This window comes from Phodopus roborovskii, unplaced genomic scaffold (genome assembly GCF_943737965.1).
Source record: "Phodopus roborovskii unplaced genomic scaffold, PHOROB, whole genome shotgun sequence".
Lineage (NCBI taxonomy): Eukaryota > Metazoa > Chordata > Mammalia > Rodentia > Cricetidae > Phodopus > Phodopus roborovskii.
In genome coordinates this window covers 21,490,491-21,506,953 of record NW_026126541.1, presented here as the reverse complement: position 1 = coordinate 21,506,953, position 16,463 = coordinate 21,490,491, and the positions used below count along the sequence as shown (strand labels likewise).

The following is a 16,463-nucleotide window of genomic DNA, read 5'->3' as shown; positions in this document are numbered from 1 at the left end:
CATGTGTTTTAGTTGGTGCAGATCATCATAAACACAACACACCTGGAACAGGCTTGCAAATACCTGGAGGACTTTATAACTAACATTACAAATATTTCTCAAGAAACGGTTCACACCACAAGACTTTATGGACTTTCTACTTTTAAGGTATAGAAAATCTGACCAAAAGTTTTTGCTCAATTATTGCTAAGAAAAGTTTAAGAAAATAAAGGTAATTTTCATTGTATTTTAAACACTGAGAATATAATCATTGCCAGTAATGAAGGTCAGTTGTGTGTTCCTCTTGGCAATTTAAGCATCTTACTGAAATACTAAAATATAAAGTATTAATTCTCTATAATATAGTTTGTTCATGTTTTGATAATATGTGATAGTACTGAATTAAACTAACTGCATTTCCATTAATGTTTCATAGTTTAATAAGTGTACCTGATTGTGTGTATTTGGAAATTAAAAATGAAGTAGGAGGTTTGCTTTCCATCCCTCTTGGTTCTGATCTGGAGAAAAATAGATTCAAACCTTCCTTATGGCATCATGAAAAGAATTCTGTTTGTGTGAGGTCAGGGAATGTGCTGAGCGAGTCAATAATTAATGGTGTGTTAAGCAGAATACAAGATTAATTTCATGTGTTTTTTTATAACCTCTTTTCTTTCTTTCTTTTGGATTTGTTTTTTGTTGTTTGTTAAGACAAGGTTTCTCTGTGTAGCTCTAGCTGTCCTGGAACTCATTTTGTAGACCAGGCTGGCCTCCAGCTGAGAGATCTGCCTCCCTCTGCCTTGGAGTGCTGGGATTAAAGGTGTGGGACACTTAGGCAGGAGGATTGTTTGAGCCTAGGAATTGAAGACTAATTTGGGCAACAAATCAAGGCTTATTAAAATTATAATAATGGGAAAGATTTTTGCCCATTGTGACTGGAAGGTCCAAGGATAGGGCAGATTTCAGATGAGGATGAAGTTGGCTGCTCAGGGGCCCTCAGGGACCCACAACCCTTCCTCTGTTACCTCTAATCTATGTAAATTTGGCTTCATCTCCACACTCTACAGTGTACACAGTCTATTTACATGGTAACCACGTGGCTCTTCTAAACTCTCCTGATAGTAAAATGGCTACCTGGTCACAGCTCCAAACTTTATGCCCTAGCTGTTACAGGATTCTTTGCTGGCAAGAATCAACTTGACCTCATCAGGACCCATCCTTGGAGCTGGGTCTGGGTTCAGCCCTGCCCAAACCCATAGCTGTGGTTTTCCAAAGCATATTTGAGGACTTTTAAAAGAAGGAACAACAGATAATAGAAATTTGTAGCTGTTTACTAACAGTGTTTAGCTGTTACTGCTCAGCTTTTATTCAGGACACGTGTGCTTACCGTCTGGAAGGAACCTGTTAGGTTGAACAGCTCCTCGGGTGGTTCTGTTCCCACCTTTGGTTGAGAAACATGGATAGTGGTAAGAGAGCATTTCATACACTGAAGTAAAGGTGGGCACATCATGCTGGATACATTTCTGCCCCTAGAGGGCACTATTTCTGTAACAAGCAAAGGAAGGCTAGATTATACTTTTATAAACTGGATCTTTACATTTTAATTAAGAGTAATGTGTCCGTTTGTGCTGGGTCAAGGGCACGTGTACTGCCCAGTGATTTTCTTTGTCTGGATTATAAAATACTTAGACCCTAGTGCTCAGCAGAGTCCTTTCAGATGTCTTTACTGTTCCTGATCAGAAGCGCTAGCTTTTCCTTACCCAGCGTAGTCACTAAAGTTTTTAACTTAGAGTTCTTTGCTTGCTATCATAGTCTGTGGAAGGCATTCATACTGTCCTAACATGTTCCTCCCGTAATTTAAAAGAGGACTTGAGGAAAGTTTGTTTTAACCCAGTCTATAGGAAAAGTAGAACTTCTGGATGTTACCCTAGAGAAGTAGGCTAGTCCCAAAGTTCTTGATAGCAGCAGTGACCACAAAGATGAATGTTTAGTTCCTTTTCAAAAAACAAAATGAAACAAACTAGCATAATCTGGATCACTTTTTCTCCAAACATCAAGTCCAGAAAACACACACTGTTTTTATTTGAGACTCACTGTGTCGCCCTAGCTGGCCTGGAACTCACTGTGTAGACAGGTTATAGACTCACTGTGTCGCCCTAACTGGTCTACAACTCACTATGCAGACAAGTTGGCTTCACACACATGCTTCCCTCTGCCTCTCTAGTGTGGGACTAAAGGTGTGCATCACTGTGCCCAGACCCAGAAAACACAGTTACTTCATTTGAGTAGAAAGTGATTTTATTGTCATTATACATTTTCTGCCCTCAGATTAAAACATTTTTTCCCTCATAGCTTCAAAATGTCTAGGTATCTAGTTCTTTGACCAAAAATATTTTGGTTAATATTTTAATCTCATAAGAGAATGTGAGCTAATAACCTTCTTTGTTTTACTACAGTAAAACTATATGGTTAAAAAAATGGAAATAACAGGCTGGGGGATGAATAGGGAGCAAAGAAAATCCTTGTTGCAATTCCTGTCCCAGCCCTACTGTGAAGCCCACCGATGGAGAAGCTACAAGGGCATGGCTTTCCTTACTCTGCCAAGTGTGGCAGAGAATAGAAATGGTTAGTGGTGTGGAACGTGAAGAGGTCACCACAAACACACAGAAAGTTACAGATGGTACATCTTAATCATTCATATTTGTCTTTCTGTGTATTATCCATTTGAAAGAGGTTTCTAAGGGCATATAAACAAAAAACTGGTAAGGGCTCAATATTATATTTTTGCATTTATTTCATTTATTTATTTCTTATTTGCATTCTAAATTCTTTTAAAATATTTTTTATTAATTCATCAATAATTTAAAACATGCATACAATGAAATTTGGTCATATTTACCCTCTACTCCTTCCCCTGACACCTCTCATATAAGTTTCCCTCTCAGCTTATGTCTTCCTTTTATTTTTATTCATATCCCACCATATCTAGGGTGTGCTGTCCATAAACTCAGGGGTGTGGGGTTACCTACTGAAGCATAATGGGAACCCACCAGTGACAACACCTTTAAGGAAATGTATTCTTTCTTCTAGCAGCCATCAATTGTCCATAGCTCCTCAGTTAGGGGTGGGGGCGAATGAGTGCCTCCACTCCGCACTGGAGTGCCGAGTGGCCTGGTCTTGTACAGATCTTGTGAAGGGAGTCACAGCTGCTCTGAGCCCGTGTGTGCAGTGGGCCTGTTGTATCCAAGAGACAAAGTTGTGCTCATCTTCTCCCAAACTCTGATCTTAAATCTTTCTGCCCCTTCTTCCAAGATGGTCCTTGAGCTCTGAGGAAAGGGAGTGTGATATGGATGTGTAGCATAAATAATAAAAACCTAGGGACTGATATTAGGGTTTATGTTGAAGACCAGAGAAGCAAAGTAGCCAGCCACTAGTTCTTACCTCTATCTCTGACCAAAATGGGTGATCCTGTCTCCATGATCCCATGGAGTGCAATCCTCGGAGGCAATATTCTCTCCTCCAAGCCTCAGACTGCAATCCTCTGAATTGCCTTATATTCCTGTCTCCACCTCCCTAGTGCTGGGATTAAAGAAAGGCATGTGATCCCAAGTGCTGAGTTTACCTTTGTGTGAGCCGTTTCGCTTTAGGAGTGGATCAATTTCCTGTAGCTCAGTGTGGCCTTGAACTAACAGATCCATATGCCTGTCTCCCAAGTCCTGGGATTAAAGGTGTGCGCCACCACTGCCTGGCTCTACGGCTAGCTAGTATGGCTGCTGGGATGAAAGGGGTGTGTCACCACCACCTGACTCTATGGCTGTGGCTGGCTTTGCATTTTGATCTCCAGTGGCTTTATTATATCGTAAACAATATATCACCATATAGATGTCTTATTTATTGTTGAACACTCCCTCAGACACTTTTTCTCTGCACGTTGTAAGTTTCTGTGTTAACTGCATCTGCTGCATAAAGAAGTCCTTCAGATGAGGTCTGAGTGCTACACTCATCTAGGCTAGCGCCTACACTTGACCCTTACGGGTGCCCTTCTCTGTGTAAGATATCCATGGAAATATAGCTGGAGTTGATTTGCATGTGTCTATACTCAATTTGGAGTCAATTTGCATGTATTTATACTGTATTAGGAATTATAAATAATAAAGAGATGATAAAATATATAGAGAATGTACATAAGTTATAAGTGAATACTATACCATTTTATAAGGGACTTCAATTTATTATTTGTAATGGGAGGAAGATTCTGAAAGCAGCCCCCATTTCTCTGTGACCTCCAATTAACTTTCCTGTAGTGAATCTGTGTGGTCTCTGCATTCTAAGCAACCTCAGCTTTCTGGCTTCTGAGAGGCATTCTTGTAAGCTGTTAGAAGACAAGTCAGGGGCTCATATGCTACAAAATAACCAGTCCTATAATGGGTAGCATTGTCAGATGGACCAATCTGGAATCATCCTGCAGATGTGCCACTGGGCATGCCCATGGGGGCTTACCTTGTCTGTGTTAATGGAGGAAGGAGGGAAGGCACTGTGGGCGGCTCCTTCCTCTGGCTGGGATCTGGGATTATGTAAGTAAAGAAAGGTTGGTGAGCAGCAGCAGGCATTCATGTGTACGAACTGGAATAAGCACATTCTCCCTTAAGTTGGTTTTGCAGGGTGGTTTATCACTGCAGTAGGAAAGGAAAAGAGAAAGGAAAGAGGAGAGGAGGGGAGGGGAGGAGAGGAAGATGGTCTCTTAAGACCAAAGGTTGACAGTAGAATTGGGAAGGAAAGTAGACACGACACTAGACAGATTGGCTCTGCCATGTCAGAAAAGCACTTTTTCTGTATTCTCAATAAAAACAACAACAACAACAAAAACTTAAAATTTAAAAAGTTAAGGACACCTTCTTTAACTGTTTCTTACTGCCATAATTTTGACCCCTCAGGATGCTCGACATGCAGCAGAAGGAGAAATATACACCAAACTCAATCAAAAAATTGATGAATTTGTTCAGCTGGCTGATTATGACTGGACAATGGCTGAGTCGGACGGAAGAGCAAGTGGCTATTTAATGGATCTTATTAACTTTTTGAGAAGCATTTTTCAAGTGTTTACTCATTTGCCTGTAAGTATAAACAATCTCAGATATTATATTGTAAGTTCGCTTTCTAAAATACAATTTAGAATTTAATTTTTAGGTGCTTCCTTGTTTAAAACAACCTCATAGTTTGCACATTATTTTCATTATTCTAAATCATTTGATAAAGAATCTAGCTGAAATTAGCTGAGGTTTTAATTCATTGTGCTTTTTAACTAAAATTACTATAGCTTTCTGTTAAAAGCAAAACAACCCCAAAATCAACGGTGTATAGGTTTAAATAGAAATGACCTTTAATAGGAGTTCATGTAGAAGTCAATGTAATCAATAGTTTTTTTTCTAGTTTACATAGTATAAGAAAAAATAGATATTTTAAATCATTTTATTTATCCATCTTTCTATTTATCCCATATGATTCTAACTTGTTTCAAGTTGACAGAAAACTAACCAATACATCCTATTACATAAGTTATGGATAAATTTAGAAATAAAGTGTTTAACATGGAACCTAAAGAAATGCTACTAGCCATTTCCTTTGTTTCAAATGAAAAAGCAACAACAAAAAGCAGCCCCAATGTTTCCAACATCAGTTCTTTTGTTGTAAATAGTTGAATAGAATAGTTTAAGGAAGCACATAGGAAGGAAAAAACACCCTTTATATTTATTCTATAAGTAATGGGTTTCATTATGACATAGTTGTACATGTGTCAGGTATTAAATCATACTCATCTCACCATTATCCCCTTATCCAGTGCAAATAATACCCCAAGTTACGAGAGTGACTGTCTTAGGGGTTTTATTGCTATGAAGAGACCCCATGACCAAGACAACACTGATAAGGAAACATTTAATTGAGGATGGCTCACTTATATTTTCAGAGGTTCAGTCCATTATCATGACTGGGAAGCATGGTGATGTGCAGGCAGACGTGGTGCTGAGTGCTTCATCTTGCAGGCAACAGGAAGCTGACTGTCACACTGAGGGAAGCTTGAGCAAAAGAGACCTCAAAGCCCGCCCCCACAGAGATATACTTCCTCCAACAAGGCTATATCTTCTAATAGTGCCATTCTCTTTGTGGGCCATTTTCTTTCATACAACTACAGAGACAAAAATGTATTCTTTACCTGCTGTGCTGTCACCGTCACACCAAATTTCCCCATCTGCTCACCTGACCATTGGGTTTAAGACATGTGGAACTGTGGGCTTGTCCTGCAACCAGGACTGCTAGTGTTCACTAGAATGCCTGGCTTACCTTGTGCTTTTGGCTTTGGGTCCTCATCTCCAGAAAGGCAGGGTTGCATCTTTGCGGAGCCTCTGTGTTTCCTATTCTTTTCAGCTTCTCTGCCTCCCCTTTCATGGTGCATGATGCTCTTCTGTGTCTGTCTTTGGAATATAGTATGTCCTTATGTCCCTTGGATCTTCTTATTCACAAACTTCCATGGAGGAAGCTTTAACCCCATACTGAAAATCCTGTAGTTTCTGTTTTGTTTTTAGCAAAGAAAACTTGCAGAGTTGACATGGTTTTCCTTTACTGCTGCATATAAATACAGTGTGTGTATGTGTGTGTGTGTGTGTGTGTGAGAGAGAGAGAGAGAGAGAGAGAGAGAGAGAGAGAGAGAGACAGAGTTTACATACATGCATTTGCTAAGCTTTTTCCCCTAAGTAGGAATCTTACTGTGGTATTTATGTATACTTTTTGTTTGTTTAGCATTTTGCTTAGGCTCTTCTCCTTAAAACGTGCAGGAATGAAGCTAGTTGTGGAGTTATGATCTCATCTTTTTAGAGCTGATTTCTTTTTTAAAGATTTGTGATTTTTTTTTTATTTAGGTGTTATGTGTGTGCATTTGTGTGTGGGTACCCACAGAGGACAGAAGAGGCTATCTGATCGCTTGGAGCTGGAGTTACAGTGGGAACTAGGAACCAAACATGGGTCTCTGTAAGGGCAGCCCTGGAGCCACTTTCTTCTGCACGTGCGCTGTGCAGTTGCAGGGTTCCCCAGCTGGGAGGCTTCTGAGTGGGATTGGATACTCTGCTGTTGTTAGCTTCAAGTGCTTAGATTTTGAATAAAGGAATGCACATTTTCATTTTACAGGCTCCACAAATTACGTGTTATTTCCTGCCCCCCCCCCCATGCCTACCATTCTCTTTCCTTTCCATCTCCCCCTGCCTTTGTTCTCTCTGTTTCTACAACTTCAGCTGTCCCCAAATTGTTCTCCAGGTTGTTTTCCCTGCTCTCCATTCATCCCCATTGCTCTCGATCTGCCTTCTCTGTGCCTGTGCAGCTGGCTCCCGGCTGTACTGCAGTTCTCTGGTCATGTGCAGTGCACAGCGTCTGTCCCTGCTGTGCTCCATCACCTTCTGTCTTCCAGAAAGCATTTCCTGATTTTCCCAGTGTGTCTTTATTTTCTCTGCTGCAACAATTTAGTCTTTTAAAAAGCAGTTTGGTGCTTTCGATTTTGCTTGTATATTAGAAAGTGAAACAAGTATGCTGTCTACCATCTTGATGTTTTTATGTGTATGAGTGTATTATGTGTGTGAAGTGCATCACATACGGGCAGTGCAGGCAGAGACTAGCCAAGAGTGCAGGAGTCGCCGGAGCTGGAGTGACAGCAGCTGTGAGTCGTCATCTGGGTGCTGGGAAGTAGACTCAGAACTTTCTTTTCCTTTTGTTGGTTCAGGCTTTGTGAGTTACACCTGTTCTCATGACTGGAAACTGTACAATGAACTTTAGAATCAAGAGTAGGATCATTGGCTTTTATTATCTTTTATGTGACCAGAAAGAATTATACTAAAGTGTGTGTGTGTGTGTATTTACAGCCCAGTTTTCTTATTAATGTTAATTTTTAAATGTGGACTTCTCATGAATAATATTTTTGTGATTCACTGAATATAATTCATAGCTATACAGTGTTGGTGCACACTTTTAATCCTAGCACTTGAGAGGCAGAAGCAGGTGGACCTCTGAGTTTGAGGCCAGCCTGGTCTACAAAGAGAGTTCCAGGACAGCCAGAGCTACACAGAGAAACCCTGTTTCAGATCCTCCCCAAATCATATAAAAGTATTATAATATGAACTATGATGAAAGTTGTATACCTCCCATGATTTATAGTATTGTCTTGCTGTTGACTGACTTTTCTTAACAAAGTTTCTAAATTTTAACTGATTCTATGGCTCTTATATCTATATATACTGTGAAAAATTAAGTAAGTAAATATGATGGTATAATTATACGAATCAAAATAAAATTATTGAAAGTCAAATCTAGGAAGGATTTAGTGGTTATCTAGAGTCAAGCCCAATCTGTTTGAAGAATGAATTTCGTAGCTACCACAGCTGTCAGCTCACTAAGTACAAGCTTCATTTGGTTGCTTAGCTGAGGTGTTTGAGTTGGCCTGAGTTTACACTCGTGTATTTGATGGACATTTCCAGTCTCATCTCTGCTAGAAGCTCAATTTCCAGTAATAAGCAGGGTCTGAGCTCCACTGTGCTAATGTAACCCTGAACCACATTTCTGAGTCAGTACCTTTCACCGGAAAGTTTTTAATGACACCTAAATATCATGCATTGATTTGTGAAATGTAATGATGCTACACACCTGTGGTCCCAGCACTCAGGAGGATTGTAAACTGGAGAAAATTTATCTGATGACTATGCCACATAGACCTTGTCTCCAAAAGAAAAAAAATAAGAAAAACAAAGGAGGTAATTTTAAAAAAATATATAAGCAATGTTTTAATTCAATCCTTTTATTTAAGAAATTGGCATTTTGTTAATCATTGACATTTTAAAAGAAGAAGCCAGCAGGGACACATATGCAGTTAAATTATGACCAGTAATTTGGTTTTTACTTTGGCTTACTATTCACCCCTTAGTGAACAAAATATATTTAATTGTCCACAAGATAATTAAGGAATTCAGTTTAAGCTACACGAATTGTGCTGGAGTATAGTGACTTACCCTTTCAGAGCACCCTTAGAAACTCATGTTCTCCTAAATGTTCTGTTCTTTACAAGGAAATAGACATTTTACTTCTTCCTGAATTAGAATCATCAGTGGAAAGAGCTGCTTGTTAAATGTTCAGGTTCAGTGCATGTTGTAGACCTAACGTAATTTCTGTAGCTTAAACTCCGCATTTTTTTAACTTATTGCTTGATTATTAACATTATCATTGTTTAAAATATTCTTAACATTATTATTGTTTAACGTTTAAGAACCACTGCTCTGGAGCAAGAATCCTATGTAGAGAACTGGTTTTTGTTAAGTTTGCCAGTTCAGCACACATTTAGTAACTGCGAAAACTCATTATGTTAATGTTGGCAGGCGAGCTTAGTTCTATGTAAAAATGTTCAGAGAAAAACACATGTGATTAGTGTGTATGTAAAAACTCATCTATAACTCTTCACAATGAAATGGCCACCACATGTGGTAACAAATGCCTTTCCATAATAGCAGCACAGATTCTGCTTGTTTTATTGTGTATTTAGTTTTGCTCTTTGGATATTGCTTCTGTTGTGATTAGGATACATTTCCCTTTTCCATTTGATTGCCTTGCTTACTTCCTTCTCAGACCAAGGCAAACACCAATGATTATGCAGCCATGTCGGTAAGTAGATACAAGCTAAAGTCAGCATGTAAATTAGAAAATGATGAACTTCCTGCAGGCTTATTTTTCCCAGAGAAAAATAAGTATTTAACTTATAATTATTTTGACATTGCCCTTAATGTATTTGCACTGTGTTTGAAGGTAATGTTAGCTGTTTTGGTAACACAGGATTTTCTGGAATTTATTATGAAAGGCAATTGGAAATATCTACAGGCAAGGCAGTGCTTTAGGAACTTCTCTGAGGCCTTTGCCCTGTAAACTGACGCTAATGAGAATATGCCTGGCATGGTTCTTTTGTGAGGATTGAATGAAATGGGACACACACGATGTTTAAAAGAATGCCTGGCATCTAATCAATTCTCAGAAACTATTAACTGTTAGCACCATCTACTTTGAAGACTTCATACTTTTCCTGAATGCTCTTTTTTCTACAACAATATACCACACTACACTTGTGGGAATTAGCCAAGTCAAAGCAGTTCACGAGCCCATGGGATACATGAGACCATGGTATTCATAACCTTGTGTGATCCGTGAGTCCATGCTGTTTATGAGTCTGTGTGATCCCTGAGTCCATGTGTTATGTGACAGAGCTTTTCCTGGGTGACACAACACACAGTAGCATCTACTCACTCCAGAGGAAGCCACCACAGACCACAGTATGTATGCATCATTGTAGGTCTGGGATGGTTCAGACATTCACCAGTCTGACCGTGAATACATTTTAACAAAGAAGAGCTTTCATTCATACACTGCGAGGTCTATCCAAGACTCAGGATTCCTGAATGCAGCATCCAGACACCTCTTTACAAAGGCAAAGAACACAAAGTTAGATTCTGTTTAGGTGTGAGCAGAGCAGAGGGTCCTCTCATGAAAAACAAGTTTTTGTTTACAGAAGCAGGCAGAACAGTAAAAAATTAACCCTTAACAGTCATGAACAGTTTTCAGTCTAATTTTGCTTTATTCTTGTAAGCACGGTGATTTTTGTTTTGTTTTTTTGAGATAGGGTTTCTTTGTATAATAGTCCTAGCTGTTCTGGAACTCAGCTTTGTAGACAAGGCAGGCCTCGAACTCAACAGAGATCCATCTGCTTCTGTTTCCCAAGTGCTGGGATTAAAGGTTTGTATCACCACCACCTGACTTTAGATTTTAAATTTTAAACATAAAGTTAATCGTCAGTATAATGTTAGCCATCACAGGACACCACCAAAGTTCAACAGTAAACCAATGAATTTTATTGGGGTTACTTACAGGAATATGGATAAAGAGTTCCTTACAGGATCATAAGTGACTCAAAGACAGCTGCATCACCAAAGCTCACACCAGCATGGGTGACAGCTCACAAGAGCTGGGAATCTGGAACACATTGCACAGCCTTGGGCAGCTCAACAAGTTAGAGAGACTAAGTGACTCAGTTGGTCTAACCTCTTCCAGGCAGCTCAGCTAGTTTCTGCTTCTTCTAAACAGCTGTTCTGGTCTCTGTGTCTTTGCAGCTTGGAACCTCTGAAACGCTTACTTACTCCTCTGCCGGTTGGCATCTGCCAGTGACTGTCAGTGCTTAGCTTGTCTGCTCTTGCAGGGAGGGGCCTAGTGAATCTTACAGTTTCAGGGACTACCTGAAGCTATAGTGAGTTGTTTTCTTCCTGACTAAGGAGCTTGTCTGCAGAGGGAATGTTTCAATCTTGGAGGAAACTGTTACACAGCACAACTTACCTGAACCATGTGATCATGAGCAATTGCAAATATTTCTTTCCCATTCCAGCCCAGGAATGCTCTTCTGAATCACCTTAACCTTAACTTTTAAAAATGGCATTATTGAAGATTTTATTTATTTTTACTATATTTATCCTTTCTATCTCTAGTTGTATGTCCCTGACAGCCAGATAAGAGCTAATACATGTTTAGATACTGAAATTGCTTATTATGGAGACAGTCTAATTTAGTAAACTTTAAATGTTTCCATCATGTATTCTCTCTTTTATGCTGTCCCTGCTTCCTGATTGGTCTGAACCAGCTCTCTTGCCTTACCTGTTTGTGCAACCCACAAGCAGAGATTGTCTTTTCTGTGGCATGGACTAATCTTACTTGCCATTCTAAACGTAGGAGTTTTTAATTGGGCTAAATCAAAAATTCCATGGGCTAGCAAAAATATGCTTTCTGAACATTGCTCAACTCATACTTTATCCAAACTGGCATATTTATTGTGTCCTGAATCTGTCTATCTTAGCTTCACTTACAGCTATAAAATGCCTGGATCTTTTCCCAGAGTTCTCTCCAGTGTGGCCTCTTTCACACAACTTTTGCCGATCACATTACATGAAGTTACTTCCTCCCTCTACCCATCCTTTGCATATTTTGCCTTCCATGTGTGCTGTTTGTAGACTCTTCTTTCTCTCATGATAATTTTGTCCCCTTGTGAGAAATGTGTCTACATGTCATTGTAGTCCCTTAGTATTTAATACAGAGAATTTGGTAAGCATTTTTAGTGAACTGTAAGAGAAATCGTGATGACATGGATTGCATTAAGTTCTTTCTGCAGGTCAGCCATGGGTAGAGTGAGACCCCATGTCAAGAAACATACCTAAATAGGAAATGCATTTCAAACCTGTGCATACTTCATGCATTGTCCTTTATGTGAAGAACGTGAATGAGCCATGTGTTGGTATTTGAAGCATTTTATAAACTTGCAACACCTCATGAACATAACATAGTTTTTCTTTTTCAAATGTGCCTTGAGTTTTATTGTATAAAGACTTCATTCATATTTATTTTTTCTTCCTGACCATGTTTGTGCCTTCAATACTTTCACTTTTCAATGATTTTCTCATCCCCAGTAGGGAAGCATGCTCTACCCTTGGCCTTGATGGCTGCCTCTTTGTTTTAGACAGTCTCATAAGGACTTTTGTCATAGCTTGAATCCCTCAAAGTCTAACTGGGCACACACCACATGCAGATTTTGTGTCAATCTTCTTGATACAAAGATAATCCTATTACTAGGGGTTGGAGACAGCCTAGTTTAGTTAGTGGCTGTATGTCAAATGCTGAACCATTCTGAATGTCTCTATGTGCCATCCCTGGAAGACACATAACAAATTCTAAGCACACTAAGATCATGTAGCTATTTCAGTATAATCAGGAATGGTGAGCTGGCCATTTGTTGGTGGCTACAATCTTCTCCTTGAGCTTCTGTCTCTGAGAAGGTTATTTTGTTATTTGATCATTTCCCACTGTTTTATAAAGTTTATAGAAAGTACAAGATGGGCATGAAACTGTTTCCATCTCAATCCCTGTGCATCTTCATTATTTCCTTAGTGTGTGAAGGGATCTCTCCCCCACAGCCTGTGTTTCCTTCAATTGCTCATGCAATTCCTATTGAAACTGCCATAGTCACTGAGGTCATGTGGCTTAGTCCTCATCATCCCGAAGGCTGTTCTTAGGGGGAACAAAAGTACATTACTTTGATTACCCTACCTGACTTGGGTTTGCATGCACTATGTATATGTAGGAGAGTATGTGTGTGTGTCTGAGTGTGTGTGTCAGTGTGAGTGTGTGTTTATTGGTAATTGAAATTAGGGATTGCTCATGCTTATGAAACACTCTGTTGATTTTCTGTTTGGAGACACAGTCTTGCCAACTTGCCCAGACAGGCCTTGAGCCTCCTGTTTAGCCTCTGAATAACTAGGATTCTAGACCTATGTCACCAGGCCCAACTTTTTTTTATGTTTTCGTTTTATTTGTTGTTTTACTACATATTCATTCTTCTTTTAATACATTTCACTTATTTATTGTTTTATGCATATGGGTGTTTTGCCTGCATGTATATCTTGCCCCGATGGAGGGCTTGTCCAATCCTCCTTTTACTCTTTTAATACCCAATGTTAGACATTTAGATTTGCGTGGCTGCTAGTAACTGGTGGTGTCCAACATTAGCACTATTCCCCTAATCTAGCATTTGGACTACTGTTGCTACCTGTCTGGAAAGCTCTTGTCATCTGGAATAAGCACATGCCAGGATTTTGAGAATCTCTAATTTGGGGATCCTATTATGTAATATAAGTTTTCTGCCTCCTTCCCATTTGAGACAGTGTTTCTTTGTGTAGCTTTGGCTGTCCTGGAACTCACTCTGTAGACTAGGCTTGAACTCAGAGGTCATCTGCTGCTGCCTCCCAAGAGCTGGGATTGGAGGTGTGCTCTACCACTACCTGGCCTGTTTGCTCTTTTGTTAGACAGACAGAGTCTTACTATTTAGCCCTGGCAGGCCTGGAATTCCAGAGATTCACCTGCCTTTGTCTCCCTAGTGCTGGGATTAAAGACTTTTTTTTCCCCCCAATACTGTAAAATGTAATTGAAAACCAAGAATCTTAGATCTTACTGGGAGTCACTTCATGTTAACTGCACCAAAGCCACATCGATTATGGAGAAGGTGGGGCTCTGATTGCATAGTTTACTGGTGTGATTTTCACCTTATCGTACTGTGGTGATATTTTATTTGTGATCTAACAAGTAAAGCTTGCCTGAAGATCAGAGTTTGAGAGCTACCCACACTAGTTAGCCATAGATGAAAGGCAATGGTGGTGCACACCTTTAATCCCAGCACTTGGGAGGCAGAGGCAGGTGGATCTCTGTGAGTTCAAGACCGCCCTGTGCTACATGAGATTGATCCAGTCTAAATGAGAAACAGAGCCAGGCAGTGGTGGCTCACACTTTTAATCCCAGTACTTGGGAGTCACACCCTCTAATCCCAGCACTAGGGAGGTGGAGACAGACTAGGGAGTGACTCCGAGGGACAGGATCGCCCCTTTGGTCTGAGCGCTGGTAGAGGTAAGAACTCCAGTGGTTGCTGCTCTGCTTCTCTGATCCTTCAGCTTTCACCCCTGGTAGCTGACTCTGAGTTTTTATTATTAAGTTGAAAGACAATTTGTGCTACATCTGGCGTCTAACTTTTGGGGTGTGAATTCATGAAAAAGCCATTTGCTGGTGGCTGCAAAGCTGCAGCTACAGGAAGCTGGAGTCATTTGTTTCTTGTCATCATGGAGGACTCTTTCCCAGAGTGATTAAAGAGCCTAATGGCTATTGTAAGAAACCATACTAGCTATTGAATAAAGAACAAAACACTTAAGAAAAACCATAAAGTGAGTATTTTGGCAAACTTTATAAATGAACAAAGACCAAAATTAAAAATATGAATAAGTGATGTCATTGAAGATCTGGTAGACATAAGTTCGGATGTAACAATTATTGTACCAGAACCTTGGTGTCCAAGTTGGCCTCTTCAGGAGATAAATGTTCAGTTTTTGGAGACTGGAACTTTATCTCAGGTAAAATAGAGTGCAAGATGGGTCGAATATGTAGGGCCAGAAGGACAGAGAGGAAAATTAAAGTCATATGTGGCTAACATAGCAGTGAACTCTGGGGATGTGATTTGTTACAGCAATGGAGTACTCAGATTAACATTTCCCCAATCTTAGGAAAAAAAACATAAATTAATGTATGTTCCTGGGGAAAATATTACAAACTATTATAAAGAACAGTCACCAACCATTCAGGTTGTACAAGAACAGGCAGGCAGGATAGCCGCTAATCTTTCAATGGTACCAACAGCCCTACTTTTAAAATGGCTGACAAACAAACCTGTATGGGTTACACAATGGCCTTTAATAACGGGGAAGCTACAGGCTTTAGAAAAGCTGGTACAGGGGCAACTAAATGCTTAGTATATTGAAGAATCAACCAACCCTTAGGATTCTCCTGTATTTATTGTTAAAAAGAAATCTGGAAAATGGAGGATGGTAACAGATCTAAGAGCTGTTAATAAAGTGATTCAGCCAATGGACTCTCTATAGTCTGGAATTCCGTTGCCTTCTCTATTGCCTAAAGGATGGCCTCTTATATTTACTGATTTAAAAGATCATTTCTTCACTATATCTTTCAAGAAAAAGAAAAATTTGCCTTCACAGTGCCTACTTATAATAATTCTCAGCCTGCTAAGAGATATCAATGAAAGGTTCTCCCACAGGGAATGTTAAATAGCCCACCCTGTGCCAATATTTTGTACAAAAGCAGTTGGAAATGATACTTAATCAATTTCCTCAATCTATAGTTTTCCATTACATGGAAAACATCTTATTAGCTATTTCAAATACAGATACTTTAGAAAGAATGTTTGAAGTGGTCAAGAGAATTTTTCCTTGTTGGGGATTACAAATTGTTCCTGAAAAAAATACAAAGAGGAAATTCTATTAGTTATTTAGGTTATAAAATATGCTTACAAGAATAGCCCCAAAAGGTATAGCTTAGGAGAGATTTGTGGAGACAGAGGGCAGTCTGAGGATGCCCCTTTGGTCTGAGTATTGGTAGAGTAAGAACTCTAGTGGCTGACCCTTCAGCTTTCACCCCCTGATAACTAGAGAATTTGTGCCACATACATTTCAGAGAATATCTCATTGACTGTGTTCCTCAGTAAGTGAGCCCTACTTGTAACAGCCTTTCAGGAAATTCTTAAAACATTGAAACTTGGTGAGCATGGTGGTATATGCCTGAATCCCCAACATAGGTGGAGGTAAGAGGATCTAAAGTTCAAGGTCATCCTCAACTACATACTGAGTTCAAGGTTAGTGTGGGCTGTGTAAAACCCTGTTTTTAGAAACCAAAAAGAAAGAAATTAAGAGCAGTGGGAGGGCAAGTCATAGGGCCTTAGGGAAAAGGAAGGTAAGTTAATGAAGAGGGGGAAGGAAAGGTTGAAACCTAAATAGAAATCTTCGAATGACAATTGTGTGTCTCATTTGTTTTACAATTTT

General features: G+C 39.6%; 1 protein-coding gene across 2 annotated transcripts in view; it reads left to right on the top strand.

Moving 5' to 3' along the window:
• Exoc6 (exocyst complex component 6) overlaps positions 1-16,463 on the top strand; it is a 139,293-nt gene that overhangs the window by 72,671 nt on the left and 50,159 nt on the right. For both annotated transcript variants that reach the window (XM_051199579.1, XM_051199580.1), the window contains exons 17-18: positions 13-147; positions 4,911-5,090. In XM_051199579.1, coding sequence (XP_051055536.1) covers positions 13-147; positions 4,911-5,090 — 315 coding nt within the window. The remainder of the gene's footprint in view (positions 1-12; positions 148-4,910; positions 5,091-16,463) is intronic.